The following is a 16,210-nucleotide window of genomic DNA, read 5'->3' as shown; positions in this document are numbered from 1 at the left end:
TAAGATACAAGGTTTATATATTACTTCATAAAACACATTCAAGCAACTGGTGACAACACGAACAATAATCTCATCTGACAGACTTGTATGATGACAGTGAATTCTCCAATCTTCCATCAGCCTCAAGTTAAGAAACTCAGCAGTCCTTTTATTAAAAACCAGTATACAGATGAACATAAGCCCAGTGTTTACAACCAATCCCTCTAGAGATTCCAGGTTTTCTGTAATTTTACAGACTATTAGCAAACAAAAGCATCAGTAGCATAAAGAAACTACTATCATTTAAAAAAAATTAACGTCCCCACATGTCCAAGAAAGCAGCATCCACGACCAGTTTGTTTTCCACTACACTTGCTCCAAGAAACAAGTTTTCAACATCATTTTGCAGGTGAGTCTTATCTTTATAACAGTAATTGCTCTGTTTGCTTTATCATACAGGGCAAGGGTCTCTAAGAAGCTTCACAATGCTGATAAAATAACCCTAGAAGAGCTTGCTGACATTTTTTACCTGTGATTTACCTTCCAGAATATCAGTGGTGTTTGAGACTGGTTTAACTAGTTGAGTTGAAACTAAAGGGAAGGCCCCAATTCACACAATTTGGCAAAAATATTATTCATGAATTAAGTTCTCCAATGGCTGCAGGAAGCACAGAGGCTTTCTCCATGCTCCCTTGAAGCATCCAGCAGTGCTGTAGGAGGGATGTGTATTTACACTCTCGTTCCCCTTTCAGTTGATACAGCTGTTGACGTTTCTGCTGTCTGCTTGCTTCCCTCAAGTCATTCAAAGCACAGAGCAGCCTCAGTGGTGTAGTAGCAGCTTGGCAGAAGCAGGGAGAATCCAGCCAGCAAAAGATTTAATTTATTAAGATAAACATGGTCTAAGGCTCCACATTATTTTTAAAAATGAGCACAGTAAGAAATAGGAAAACAAACTGGCTTTGCTATGTGTAGGTCAGGTTCAGACATTCTTAGAAAGATCTTCTCAACCATACAAAATACTCTTCCTCTCTCACCCACATCACGAGGATGGAAAGACTGTTTGCTATTTAAGACCAGCAATATCCCTGTTGCATGCCCTTTCACATTCAGTGAACAATACCTCTGCCACCCTCCAGGGCAGATCAAAGTTTTAAGAACACTCCTGTGAAGAAGGAGCAGAAGGGGAGAGGGGCAGGTAATTCACTCTCTGAAATGAACATCTAAAAATCTTGACACGACGACTGTTTTGAGCCCACTACGTTAATGGTTGTTCTTGGCTGCCTCTTTAGCCGCAATAATCAGAGGAGTTAGGCTGGATAGAGGCTTTGCAATTTTCAGGAACTGGTGCTAGGAAGAAAAAAGAAAAAAAGGATTAAACTTTTCAGAACATGCCCTGAAAAGTCTGGTACCTACTCAAAATATTGGTACCTAGACCCATATAAAGTCTGACCAATCAAATCTCTGAACAGGTAATACCAAAAAGTGAGAGAGAAGGTACACAGGGCAAGTCCAAAAGCTCTTCTGAAAATAAAAACCAACTATATCCCTCAGAGGCTACAAGGTAGTTAAAAATTGGCAGAAATGTTACAGTCAAAACTTCCTCTTTCTCCAAGAAGTAGAAAATGACTACTTTCTGATATTTTGGGACTGGGAAAAAAGTGTTGTTACAACTGCTGTCATTCTGCCAGTGATTAATGCTTTGCTACAGTCTCAGAAAGCAGCTACACATCAAAAACTGAATCCACTAGACAAATGAGGGGAAAGAAAAACGGAGTTGTCTCACAGTTGAGGTCTGAGTGCTCCTGATCACAGATTTATTTTACAAGGAGGTACATTTTCCAGCCTCATGGAAAATTTGAGAGAAGAAACACACAAACCATTCCTCATCAGTAAAAAGCCTGGCAGTTTGGCCTTTGCCTTTCACCAGGAGTTCAGACTAAGATACCAGGTTTTCAGTGAAATAACTGATGACAAAGTGATGAGACACTGGCACAGGTTGCCCAGAGAAAGTGTGAATGCCCCATCATTGGAATTGTTCAAGGTTAGGTTAGACAGGGCTTTGAGCAACCTGGTCTAACGAAAGATGTCCCTGCCCACAGCAGGGTGGGTAGGATTAGAGGATCTTTAAAGGTTCCTTCCAACCCAAACCCTTCTATGACTAAGATATCTCACAAGCTTCGTTCTGTCACCTTTGTAAGGAGTAATATATGGCAAAATGTGGTAACACGAAACTGCTCCAGTTAATGCAAGTCATGAATATTCCAATGAGCTTTGTGATCCCTCCACCAGAAAGAGAGGCAACCAGGACATCTGATAGCTAGAAGCCCTCTGGCTGTCTAAATCAGAACAAGCATGGCAAGACTATGACAACACATACAGATGCCATGGTGTCACAGCCAGCTGTGTGAAGAAGCCATTAAGGGGCTCAGCATTTGACCAGCCTCGGGCACAGCTGTTATTTGAAGTTGGTCACGGAACATGCTGCACAGCTTCTGGCAGCAGAAAGTACAGCATAGAAAGGGAGTAGTGTGTTAACACGTTATTACAGATTTACGTTTTGAGGTTGTGGGCTTTTATTCCTGGCAGGCTACCTTAGCTGTGCTTGTGCCTTCAGCTGATGCAGTATTTATGACCCAAACAAGACCTCATCGTAAGCCTTGCCTTCACTTGGGATTGCATGGTTATTATTGATTTAGCCCTTTTCACCATCACCTACCTGCAGCAGCTCCTTTGCAGAGCCTCTCTTTTCAACATCCATTTCAAGACAGCGATTTAAGAAGTCTCGGAATATGGGTGAAAGCTTTTCTGGATTCTGCAGTTCTGGAGTCCCATTAGTAGCAATAAGATACAAGGCCTAAAGCAAAATCAAGCACAAAAGAAACAGGAGGTTATGAAGGTTAGATCCCCCCTTTGGATTACAGAGACATCCATTCGTCCTCTCCCTCACCCCAGTACAATGAGGAGGAAAAAAACCCACCTTATCAGGGTGACTAATCAATGCTTAAGTTTCAGCAAGCAGAATAGCTGCCAGCCCTGTTTTTATGTGGATGGGATCCAATCCTTTATTGTTCTAGTTTCATAATCTGGGTTTGGATCCTGCAGACCTCTCAAGGGATTAGAAGGACAAAAACAACATTCCAGACTGTGTTTACATAGGGAAGTTAACTGGTATGATTTTACCAAGTGCTAGACTCCTGCAATAACCATATCTTCATGGGAAGCTACCCCTGAATAAATACCCCTTTTTTTCTGTCAGTACTTTGCCTGAGTGCACGAGGCCTAAAAAGTCAACATGATAAGGATGCAGTTGGATCCCCATAACAGATGAGCAACAGAGCCTCAAGCAGCTTTTAACATCCTGCAGAAATAAGCACTTCTGCTATGGCCTGGGGATGAAGTAGTTGCACACCCCACTCAGAACTCAGAATTCTACCGTTTCAGATTTCATGCAAGAAACTTCCTGGATGGATTTTCAAAGGAAAGAGAAATCTGTTAGAGACTTGTTAATATGCAGGCCCTGTGAGCACACCACTCAGCACATCCCATGGATGCAGTCTTGATAGCCTGGGAGTCAGCCCTAATTAAGTTAAATGAGGCTGAAGTACAGTTATTTAACCACCCTTGTTTAATTCAACACTCAGTTTGTTTCCCTTCACTCTTCTTTGCTGCTGTTCTTCTCTCCCAAAAAAGTTAAACAGAATTTTTCTAGACCCCCTCATCCTGTGTAGCTGAGGGAGAAACCATAAACCCGGCATAGAGTAAGAGCAGCTGCATCCCTACAAACTGACAGCATCATGCCTTTCATTAAAAACTAAACAATGGAAAGACATTGGGAGGCTTAAGCCCTATCTAAAGACTTATTAAGCTTGCAGTTTTTATTTAGAGCATGCAAGGAGAAATTACCCACCAAGTAGGAAAAGAATTTCTTTTTATAGAATAGTAACATGTCATATTTTTGAACCTGAGGAAAACTCTTCCCCATTTACAGGGCACAAGGATCCAAGAAGTCAGCTATTTTGGTGTCATCAGGTACTGTTTCTACCTCTATCAGCATCTTCAGAAAGTGGGAAATCATGATCGTGCATGATCTAACTCTTCAGAGCTGAGCAGAGGATCTGCTCAGGAAGCACCCACAACTCTGCTATCCAGAGCCAACCATGGCTTTTAACTAAAACTATGTCCATCTTCTCATTACGACATCTAAGGAGATACAGGGCTGCAGGTGGTAAAACCACACTGGAGGATTCACCTGCCTTCTGTAGAGCCTAGTTTCAGCAGCGGACTTAGCGAAGACCTGAGGGCAAAAGACACTCGCTTACTCTCAGGGGGTTCTCATTGAGGTAGGGAGGTTCTCCTTCGATCATCTCAATGGCCATTATTCCCAGCGACCAGATATCCACTTTGGGTCCATATGCCTTCCGCGTTACCACTTCAGGTGCCATCCAGTATGGGGTCCCCACCATAGTGCTGCGTTTGCTCTGCTCAGGAGTGATCTGAGCACAGAAACCGAAGTCAGCTAAAAAATCAAAGAGGGCAGGGGGGAACAGACTTAGAAATCAGCAAGTTTCTCCAAAACCAATGCTTACTGGTGCCAGAGCTTTAGTACAAGTAACCCTGCTGCACCGCCCAGTGCATTGCTCCTGCAACTGTGAAAGGAAGGGTGTTTTTTTAGGCTAGTACAGAAGGTGGCATCAAAAGGGAAATTTCTAAGCCTACTCACTGAGATCATGAGGATTATACAGCTGTTGACTTGTTTATGTGAATGATAGGGATCAGTAAATAACCATATATGGACATTGAGACACTTGAATGTGTGCAGCATTATGCATCTGTAATGCACCATGTAGTATAGTACATGGTCTCAAGACTGTTCCTGGGTATTTGAAAACAGAAATTGATGCACAGTCCGATCTAGAAACAACCCCCAACCCACATACCGTATTGCCTGGCAATATTTTCAGGCCAGAGATATAACTTCCACAGCAAGATACATCACCTATCCAACAGGATTCACTTTACAGCGAAATCAGTGTTCAGAACAAATTTAAAGTATCTACATTTGCAGTGATTATTTTATTCAAATAGACAGAAAGATAGAGAGGCTTCAAACAAAGATTGCTAGGTCCTATGACTTATTTGTATTTGACTTACGAAAAGAAAATTAATTCTGCTCTTGCAAGCCCAGCAGAATCAACACAGCAAGATGCCTTGCCCATACTGACCCCTGAGGCACCGCAGGTCTAATTTTAGGCAGAATGATGTAAATCAAGCTAATCCCTAGCTGAGTTTTCATCAAGGTTAACAACCAAGAAAGGTACATATGGTTCATAAACAGAGCAAATGTCCAGCATCGCCAGTAAGGTGCTCATGTCCAGAAGGTTACTGCATCATATCCACAGGGACTTTCCTAACTTTAAAAGAGCACTTAAGCCCTGATCAGCTATTCATCACTAACATTCCAGAGATCCAGCTTTAGTCTAAAAAGCAATTATGTGCAAAAAAACCCCCTACCTTCTTACTCAGCGTTTCTGCATTGTGTGAATTTTGAGTCATATCTGCTGTCACTGTTGGCAAAAATAGATCTATTTATGCCTGTTGGGTGCTAGCCAACAGAACTGAAAGGAAGAGAAAGGGAGCACAGTTCTGTTAAACCTATAGGTGGTAGATAATTATTCACTGTTCTCCAGCCTTCTCTCTGCATAGGCAATGACAAGCACAACAGCTACCTTAGCACCCAAGGGGCAGAAGAGCCTCAAGGTCTTCACTACTGGCGATAACACAAGAAGGAAACAACATTTACAGCCTGGGTTGGTGTTTTAAGATTAAATGTTTTCTAGTTACACTGTTTTCAGTTTTCTCTCCACTCCCCCTGGCCCAAAGTACCTCCAGTATTTTCCAGAGATCGCTCACAAATAAAGAAATCTGGCTCTACACCTTCAAATCCAGCTTTCTAGACTGGAGTAGCATTAAAATACTGTAATTTTAGTCCACAAAAACAGATGGCCCAACACTAAATAAACCCCAAACCTCACTTTGAATCTGATATCAGTTTGTAAGGATTCATGCTTGCCAATCTCTATTAAAACCAACACCACAAAAATACCTAAGAGAGCATTTCTACATCCCCTTCTACCACTACAGCATCAAGCATCTCAAATACCCCCTCAAGTCATCACCAGTACCATTCTCCACATACTTAGTTTGACAGAGCCATCCATTCCTAGCAGGATGTTGTCACTCTTGATGTCTCTGTGAATAACTTGGTTTGAATGGAGGAATTCCAGAGCTTGAAGACACTGGAAAAAAAAAAAAGAAATTATTCACCAGTCACAATTAGCCAGCTAATGGACTGTAATAAAGTGCATTTTGAGTAGCAAGGGCTTAGTGTCTTAAAGTCTTTCCTACATCCTGTATGTGTACGGCTACTACAAAGCGATATCCCATTGGGATCAGCAGGTCCTCAGAGGACAGGCTAGTCTCAAAAGACCTGGAAAACAGGCACAACCAAGGAGATTCCAACCCCATTTTGCACTCCAGTCCCTACTCCAGGGTGGAACCTATTCGGGTTACATTAGGATCATATGCTGCAGCTTCCCACATGGAATCCATCCTCTGAAAGAATGACTGTTGCATTACAGAAGCTGGACACACCTACTCCTGTGGAGCCAGAGGCAGGTGCTGAAAAACCCATGTCACCTTCCCAGTCATAGCTCCCTCTGAGGGTAAACGCTGCTTTACCTCTCGGCACACAGCTGCAATTTGTCCTTCATCCATGCAGGTCTCTGTCACAACATCCGTTAGGGAGCCTCCTGCCAAGTACTCCATGACCACCCAGAGCTCCTCTCCTACAAGGTAACTGAATAGCCAAAAATGGTTTTTAAAATCAGCAAGTTTAAGCATGCTACCATTTACTAGCAAGAATGAACTCGGTTTTAAAGCTGTCTTAGGAGTGCAGAGAAACCACAAGTCTTGAGCAGCATATTTAGCAGTGCTGGGTCACTGGGTACTTGTGGTACTTCCTGTACACAGGAGGATCTGACCACAACCTGGATGAGCAGACAGAGGGCGAGTGCAGAAAGTCAAGGAGAGAGATAATGGCAGAGCAGGATATGAGTCTCCTGCCCATAAACACAAGGCTGATATTTTCTGCCATGAAAAGGGCTCAGACTAAGATGGAGACCCAACCTTACAATTCCTGCTGCTGCTGGGAGAGAAGGGGAAGAGCTACTAGTCAAGGAAGGGTCCAAGTGTGCAGCCAGCATTTGGCACAGAGCATGACTTTTAAGGACTCTTGCATCAGAAGGGGTGGCTGGGGGCTGCTTCATTACCACTGGCTTCCTGCTGTCCTAAGCAACCACCTACTTTGCCTTGGCCCAGGGACAGTCCTGGGTGACACAATGAGTGGCAGCCTGCGAACAATGGGAGAAGAATACCAGAATATTCTTTTTTTTTTTTTTTTTAAGCATCATGCATTTGAAAAATCACATCAATGTTTTTATGCTACCAAACCAGTTTGGGATTTTGTCTGAAAAATTCAGAACCGTTCATACAGGAAAACAAGAAGATCTTGCTGGATGCGATAGCAATTCCAAAGATTTAAAATAAAGGCAGAAGACCTGGGATGAAGACTTCAGCATTAGCTCATTTGAAAAACATAATTTAAAAAAATCCAAAAACGCAAACACCCAAGCCACCAAACTCTTCTGCCTTACTGAGACCATCTGGAAAATATCAACACAATCTTCCATGACAGATACATCAGGATGACATTCCTGAAGGCAGGAATTGTCAGCTTGAAAACCCACCTTCTCAGCCTATCCTCCCATTTTTTGAGTAGAAAGATGAGTCAAGAGAGAGGGCAGAAAATCAAATTAAAAACTTCTGCTGGCATTGGAGTTCATCAAGCACTTTTGCTTTGTGCTGAATCGCTGATCCTAACAAAGACTGAATAGTGAATTTGCTAGGAGCCAAAGGCAAAAAGCAGAACAGGTTCTAGGGAACAAATAGTTAGAAAGTAACAGCAAAGGAAAAAGAAGTTAAGCCCAACTTGGCACGGGAAGCAAAGATGAGTGAGACATCACAGAAGTGGGCGTAGTTAGATTTTGACCCCAGAAGGACACACTGCAAACACCTGAGCTGAAGAAAATCCCACAAAATAAGATTTGTGGTCTGAGCTGTGTTTGAGAAGTGCTACAGTCATGGAGAGCTTTTTGGAGACAAAGAGGGTATCTTGGTTTGGTGATGCTGAAGACTACCCAGGAAGGCAGAGTCTAGAGTTTCTTTCAGGATACAGAGCCCAAGGACACAGGTCTATGCTCCTATTTCCAGCTCCACTACAGAACAGAAGGTGATGCGCTGGCCAGTTTTTCCCCAGCAGCACAGGCTCCAGCAGAAACAGTAACACCTGCACAGCAGCCCCTCGAAGTGAGAGACAAGCAACAGAACTGCTGTCAGAAGTGCTCCTGCCAACTCTGTGGATCATCCACCTTCTAATGGGCTCGGAAAGACTCTCCATCCATGCTTTCCTTCCTGCCCCTATTCTGTTGCTAGTTCCTTCATAATTTCTGCCAAACATGGCTTTCACCAGATTTTACCAGCACCCTCTCAACAAATCAGTGTCACCTTGGACATCATAAAGTTTCCCTGCCATAGCACTCTCTGCAGCCCAAATCCATTTGATTGTAATGATGGCGGCAGAACAGGCTCCACTGTTCCTGCGTGAAAATCTGAGGTTGCACGTGCTGGGAACAAGCTGGTATCGCCTGGCATCCCCTGGCAACCAAAAGGGATGGAGTGAGCCAAGAACCACACAGTGAACCAAAGCTGTGCCATAAGCAGTCAAAGGCATGTGGCAAGACCCAGGCTCCTCAGTAATTTGATAGGAATGGTTGGATTCGATGATCCAGTGGGTCTTTTCCAACCTGGTGATTCTATGATTCTAATTAATAGATTTGACACAACATGCAAGGAGCTGGAACTAAGGGTGCCTCCCAGCCACTTCCCATCAAGTGAATGCCATTTCAGAAGACTGAGTGGTACTGTCTTGGGGATCTTTTCAGTCTCTAAAACTGGCTTCTGCTGCGGCAAGTTACTGAGCTACCTACTGTAGGCGTGACTCACAATCATTCTCTCAGCCGTTCTCAAGACACCACCAGGAAGTCCATACACCTACGTGCTGCTGTCTGTGTGACGTCAAGCATATTACGGTGTCGCACCTTGTCACCCACAGTCACCTTCCAAAATGACGATGGGAATAAAAACAAACTGATGAAAGTCTTTGAGGAAGAAGCAGGTGGTCTACAGCTTTCTCTGCAAGACCAGTTAACGTCTGCTCCTGTAAGGTGTTCCTCAGCTTCCAGTGAGATACCAGTGAGAGAAAGGTGTCCACCAAGCCTTTACTATCACAACCATACACTAGTCAGTCATAGTCCTTTTTTATTGATAAACTTCATAAAATGTGCCTTTGCTTAGAAGAGCAAAATCCTTCATTACAGATTTCTGCATCAGCAATGTGCCTCCAAAATGCAAGCATGAAGTTAGGCAGAAAGGAAATCGGTGTTTTCTTGCAGCATGGTTGTCGTACAACTTCAGATTTAGCCATTGAACTTCTAGTCCTTGTCAATGTTGAGACTGGGGTCAATGCAACAGGATTTGTGGGCTTTATTAGGTTAAGGAGAGAGCTCTTCAGAAAGAAGAAAATCAACGGGCAGGAGTTTGCTTCGCCTAACACTGAGCATCTGATGCCTGTGTTTAGATGCCTGATTTACAACTAGGGCTCTGAGGGCTTCTTTCATGAAGTAGAAATAAACTGGCACCTTCAGAAGGTAGCTCAGCACAAGTGACTGCTTGTCTGCACAGGAAAACTAGTGCCACTGTCTTCAGAGCTGAATGCTTCTAATTCAGCTCTTAAGTACAGCTGAATTACGCCATATGACACCCTTAAATGTCACAGCTCACCTTCGTGAAACACTGGCCACTGACACTGCAGCAGAAAAGCTGACTGAAGCATAAATGCACTGTTTGCACGGCAACGTTCAGGGGGACAGTAAGCCAGCCAGACCTCTTAACCATGGGCATGTAGGTCGTGCAGGTAAGGAAGAATAAAGCACAGGAGCAGAAGCTAAGAGAAGTAAGAGAGATGGTTTATACTGATGACTATCTTGCAGCTCCCATTAGGGACTCAGAAGGGGAGACACTGTCAAAAACTGAACCACAGAAAACAAATCAGTTCCCATAGTGGCAAGTGCATCCTTCCTCATACTCCCTTCTGTGACAGCAGTAGACAGAAACCAGCATGCAGCATTCAAATATCAGCTTCATTCAGTGCTCAGGAAGCAAACAGGCATATTAGGCCAGGTAGGTGGGATGCTGCTTCCCAGCAACAGGATCCTGCAGTTGCAAAGCCACTTCTTTTTACCACTTGCTTCACTTTACACAGGTAATATTCTTCTGCTCTTTATAAGAAATGGGCATCTGCCCAGCATGCCTTCCCTGCACACACCCCTGCCACAAAATTCTGGACTCAGACTTCCTGTCCCTTCAAAAAAGGAGCTCTTTACATCTGCGCATTGGACATAGCACCATATACATTCAGCAACACAACTGATAATGCCACATACAAGAAGTACTTTTTTTGGCTAAGACATTAAAAGTTTGTTAAATAAACCTGTTAAAGAAACTGCTGATGAGATTTTTATATACATGCAGAGCAAACAAGCAAAGAAACACTCTCTCATATTTTCAGAAGAGATTCTAGGTCACATCCCTCCACTGTATCTTACAAAAAAAATGAGCGTCCAAGATAAAAACCTGCAGCTCACCCTATCGAGGTCATCTTTATGCTACAACAAGCCAAGTCTATAGTTCATCAGGACCGCTGGATTCTGATGTGAGTGCAGCAGACTGAAAATCCTGCTGCAGCTCAACTGGAACTAGTTGCCTCTTTCACATAACATGAAAGACACAGGCTTGATACAATGCACCAATGTTATGTTGATGGTGAATTCAAGTCACCGTGCAACACTTTTGCCTGTTGGGCTTTCAGTACGCCCCAGATTTCAATGCTGGCAATTTGAGACCATTTCCTGGAATTCAAATACAGGAGATGCAAGAATTTCTTCCACTTTCAAAGGCAGCCCCCTATCCCAAAGAAGCACATTTACCAGTTGCTCCTTCTAAAGCAGTCAAACTCCAAACAGCTGATGACGGTGGCACTGCCACCATAACCTTTACACAGAGCATTAACGTCCAGTGGGGATATGTTTGCATTGGGCACTTTACTGCCTTGAGCTATAGTGACCAGAATTTTCATAGCTACATGCATTTATTTAAAAAAACAGCTTATGCTTGGCACAGCAGGCACTGTGCTGCTTATTTCTGTTCTGTTACTGTGCTAGTACAAGGAACATCAGGTCAGAACTAGATGAGCAGGTGCATACACAGATAAGCTATTAGGTGCAGTTCTTGCAGCAAGGAGAAGCAGGGATTCAAGGTGGAGCTTTCCCATATGGATATAACATATACAAGATTGAGTAGGAGTGCCATAGAATGAGCCCACAAAGCCCAGCTTTGAGAAGGAATAATCCTGATCTCCCTGTCTTCCAAAAGGTTCTTCCATTTCTGCCAGGTTTTCTTTTCTCCCTTATTCACATCCACAAGAAAGCAGCCTTACCTGGTTACATGTCACATGTCATTCACTCTTGTACTACAGTGCAGAAAACCTCAATGGACAGCCATAGGGACAAGATTACCATCTGTCCCTGTAAGGATTTTACTCCTCTGCAAGCAGAATGTCAGCACTGCTCAGTGGAAGAGGAAAGCAGAGGAAAGCAAATAAAAATAACACAGTTCAAACTATTTCTATTTCTTCTCTACTAGCAGGAAGGAAACAGCTTATTGTGTCAAACCTGGTAAAGCAGAGAGCTGAAGGAGTTCTGATGGCATACTGCTAATGCCTTTGCTGGCAACATCTCTAAAGAGAACCTAGATACCCTACTCATACTGTTTCAGATGTCTGTTTCTCCTAGGATATGGAGAAAGATCACCAACCCATCCACATCCCAACATTTCCACATGCATTAAACAATGCAAGTTTTCCAATACCTGCATTAAGTTGAGACAGGATCACTTAAGACAGTTACAAGGAAATGTTCTCCAGAGTGCCTTTGTGTTCTCTTCAAATTATGACATACCTGTCCAGGTAGTTGACAATGTTAGGGTTTTTGTTTTCCCTCATCACAAGGATTTCATTAATAATCAGTTCTTTTTTGGGCTGCTGCTGCAAATTCATCTGCTTAATTGCAACCTGCAGTGAAGAAAGACGAAGTAAAGCATTAGTACAAGAATCCCCTAGAAATCTGCCAGTTCCAGTCTTGATTATTTTAGTCTCATGTTCACGTGAGGTGGTAAAATACTTCTTTCATCATGGGTTGCTCAACCACTTAGTAACTCTGAGTTCCTGGCAGCCAGTCTATTTCCACATATACTGGAGGATACTTCACACCAAAAAAGACAAGGAGAATTACTGTTTTCATACTAGACCTTCATGATACAGTTGGACAGCCATCTCCATCTACATCTTCTGGGTACTAAGGAAGAAATCTTACTTCAGTACGGAATGAGATGTCAAACACTATTTATTATAGGATTCTTACTGATTTTATTTTTGAGTGGATGTTTCTTGAAGTTTCTTGGTGTCTTTTCCTGCTCCTATGCAAATTTCTGCTTCTAGAAATCTACAGTGGGGCAGCCACCCATAGAGGGAGTAAATAACGTAGTCTAAGCTTAGTAATTCAAGGTGGTAACACTACTTCTTTCTGTTATAGCAAAACCTGGGAAAAAGAAGCGCCGGTGCTAATATAAAAGGCTGAAAATAAGGGAATTGGATTCAACTTTATCCCCAGTCATAACTGAAGGGCAGTAGGAATGGATTTGCCAGCTGGAACCCTCTGGCTTAGTAGCTTACTGTCTGCTTCAAGATATCTACTCTGCATGTATCTACGCAGGAGGGTACAAAACATTTTTAACTCTTATGTTCAGCTCTCCACGCTACCAGGACTTTGTGAAAGCACCTGGCCCTCAGACAAGACTTCAAATCAATAAGACTACTCAGCACTGGAGGAGGCAGAAACACTTCCACAGACATTACAACCCAACTGTATTCAGAAGAATACTTAGGCAAAGGCAATGAAATGTAATTATGCCTTACAAAACTGCTACTTGCAGAGAAAGAGGCCTAGGTGAATGGACGTGAGCCAGTAACTCCAGCTCACAAAAGCAAGAATTAAAAGAACAAGCCACAGAGTGACAAAATAGATGGGTACAATTAGCATTTTGATAGTATAGCAGGTCAGACTATAGAAAAATCCCAACACATGAGAAGGCAAGAACAGACAGACACCATGCTGTGTTTCTACAGTATTCACAAGGGCTGCCAAGCAGTGCTTAAAGAAGAAAAAAACAAAACCTCCATGCTGCTCTTTGCGCAAGACCAGGAAGGAGAATGGAAGATGAAGAAGAGAGGTAAAGTATTTGATGCAGATGAAATAATCCCTGAACAATACTGAGGAAACTTCAGAGAGGCGCCTGTACTTCCTCACTGCTCTTCAGAGGCAGACCCGTGGTCCAAATGCACACAGAGGCATTTTCCTTATTTAAGGCTGTCCCATGTATTAGGATACAAAACAAACGGTTGCAGTTAGACTAAATACCTATCATTAGTGAAAATGCTTTAACAGTCTTAATCCTGGGAGCTGCCTAAGGCTCCCGTATAGAGCAAAACAAAGGAGTTTCCTTCCAGTGCTTCCAAAATGTGTTGCCACTCACTTGAGTTCCTGAGCTCAAAGGATTGGTAGCAGCTTGCTTCACAGAAAGGAACAGATCAACAGCATGCCAAGATTACAGCAATCCCAAACACAAATTTAAAAGTCCAGGGCCCAATCACACTAGTGCAATGGGAATGATTTATAAGTAATACAAGGGTTCAAATAGTCACATGGGAACGACTGAAGGGATCTAGACAGAAAGCAGAAAACTGTCAAAGGAGTTCTTCCTCCTTTAAGATTTCTCATTGCTTCAAAATAACACAGAAGCCCTTCCTCAGAGACTGCAATTAAACTGCATTAATTCTTAAGAAACTGGAAAAAGGGGAGAAGGATTTTTGTCAAAAAGCACAGTTATGAAATCTACTGGTTGATAACCCTGACATTATACAAATGCAAAGTAGACACACATCGCTGCAGGCTTCCATAAATACATTCAGAATAATGCATATACTTTTCTCTTTTAAAATCTTCCACCCAGCAATAACGGTTTCCACAAATGCCGCATATCCACCACTGCTAGTTTTATTATGCATGCATACAATACGTAGGGTATTTTTCAATATTTGGGAGAGGAAAAAAAAAAAGACACACCTTCCTTGTCTCTCAGTTCAAGGGCAGAAAGCAGCAGGCAAAGGGTGGGAGGGGAACCATTTCTATGCAAGAATCGGGCAATTGTCAACCGCAAGAAGTTTAGCAACAGCAAGTGCCACATTTCACACCTGAGACATGGCAGCCCTGGATATACGTAGACTGGAGAGTGAGAGGCTGGAGAACAGCCTGGCAGAAAGGGATCTGGTGGTTCTGGTTGGCAAGTTGAACACAAGCCACCAGTGTGCCCTGGCAGTCAAGAGGGCCAACCACGTCCCGGGGTGGATCAAGCACAGCATTGCTAGCTGATTGAGGAAGGTGATTGTCCCGCTCTACTCCATGCTGGTGCAGCCCCACCTCAAGTACTGTGTGCAGTTTGGGGCGCCACAGTATAAAAAGGATATCAAGCTACTGGAGAGTGTCCAGAACAGGGCCACAAAGTTGGTGAAGAGTCTAGAGGGGAAGCCGCATGAGGTGCAGGTGAAGTCATATGGTCTGTTCAGCCTGGAGAAGAAGAGACTGCACGAGACCTCATAGCAGTTTAGTGCTTCCTCACAAGGGAAGGAGGAGGAGCAGGCGCTGCTCTCTTCTCTCTATTGACCAATGATAGGACCCAAGGAAATGGCAGGAAGATGTGCCAAGGGAGGTTTAGGTTGGATATTAAGAAAAGATTCTTCACCTAGAGGGTGGTGGAGCACTGGAACAGGCTCCCCAGGAAAGCAGTAATGGTGCCAAGTCTGACAATATTCAAGAAGCATTTGGACAACACACTCAAGCACATAGTGTGAATGTTGGAGTTGTCCAATGCAGGGTTAGGAGTTGGACTCAATAATTCTTGTGGGTCCCTTCGAACTCATGACATTCTATGATTCCATGACACAAGTCAACTAGCTTAAGTATACAAGGAAGCAAAGAGTATACAAGAGTTTAAACAGGGACAGGCAGGAATCTTACAGATGAAGAGTTAAAACTACCACTGGGATACTATCCAGTTCAAACATTTGCTTCTAGCCTTCGTGGTCGCTGAAAGATTCTTTACAAATACGAAATGATTCAGAAATAACCACTTGGGAAATATTTTTTTTCCAGTTTTCTGCTCAAACCACTTGACCATACTTCATTAGTAAGGATATAAATACTTCATTAAAAATAAGTTGTCATGAACCCCTGAAAGACCATCTTTATTTTGTAGCATCAGCTAGAGCTTTTAGGACACAATCCAAAATCCACTGCTGTGGTATTCTGGTAGCGCTTACCTCCTGTCCTGTAGCTATATCCATTGCCGTGTAAACTGTACCTGAAGCTCTAAACAAAAGAAAGAAAAAAACAAAAAAAACATGTATTACTGCTTTGTCTCTTGAAAGTGCTCTCCGTCCTGTTCCTTTTTATGCAATAATTCCAGTGGTAAATATCATCTGAAATATTTCTGAGCCAAGATTGTTACTGGAGCAGAGGCCAGAGAATTTACGTGGAACAAAACTCCTAATAAGGGACAATACGGTCATGCAAACCCTTGCTGCTAAACCAGCAACTTAACACAGCTTGTAGGACCATGAGCTGATCCCATTTAAACTGGCATGACGGCATTGCCCAAGCTTACATACTGCCCAACAGGATCACAGAGCAGATAGGATCAGCTAAAGTAAACAAATGTGGCATTTGTAATGAGGGAAACAGGAGTTTGAGCCTCAGCGCGTGGAGCTGACAGTAGATCTCTTGGTGTTTTGCACTGATCCACCTCACTACAGCCTCTCCACCAACCACTATTTTACCCCTACACTGTTATGAGGGGGACATTGAGGAATTAATTCAGAAAGCAA

General features: G+C 43.0%; 1 protein-coding gene across 5 annotated transcripts in view; it reads right to left on the bottom strand.

Moving 5' to 3' along the window:
* Positions 1-380: 380 nt before the first annotated feature.
* Positions 381-16,210, bottom strand: part of PAK1 (p21 (RAC1) activated kinase 1) — an 86,541-nt gene continuing 70,711 nt past the window's right edge. For all 5 annotated transcript variants that reach the window (XM_069883251.1, XM_069883252.1, XM_069883254.1 and 2 more), the window contains 7 exons: positions 15,647-15,695; positions 12,171-12,283; positions 6,718-6,835; positions 6,176-6,275; positions 4,299-4,495; positions 2,696-2,833; positions 381-1,326 (listed from right to left, as the gene is read on the bottom strand). In XM_069883251.1, coding sequence (XP_069739352.1) covers positions 1,240-1,326; positions 2,696-2,833; positions 4,299-4,495; positions 6,176-6,275; positions 6,718-6,835; positions 12,171-12,283; positions 15,647-15,695 — 802 coding nt within the window. In that variant the 3' untranslated portion in view covers positions 381-1,239. The remainder of the gene's footprint in view (positions 1,327-2,695; positions 2,834-4,298; positions 4,496-6,175; positions 6,276-6,717; positions 6,836-12,170; positions 12,284-15,646; positions 15,696-16,210) is intronic.

The sequence above is a fragment of the Phaenicophaeus curvirostris genome, chromosome 1 (assembly GCF_032191515.1).
Source record: "Phaenicophaeus curvirostris isolate KB17595 chromosome 1, BPBGC_Pcur_1.0, whole genome shotgun sequence".
NCBI classification, from domain to species: Eukaryota; Metazoa; Chordata; class Aves; order Cuculiformes; family Cuculidae; genus Phaenicophaeus; species Phaenicophaeus curvirostris.
The sequence above is the reverse complement of the archived record's forward strand: the minus strand, read 5'-3'. Positions and strand labels throughout refer to the sequence as shown.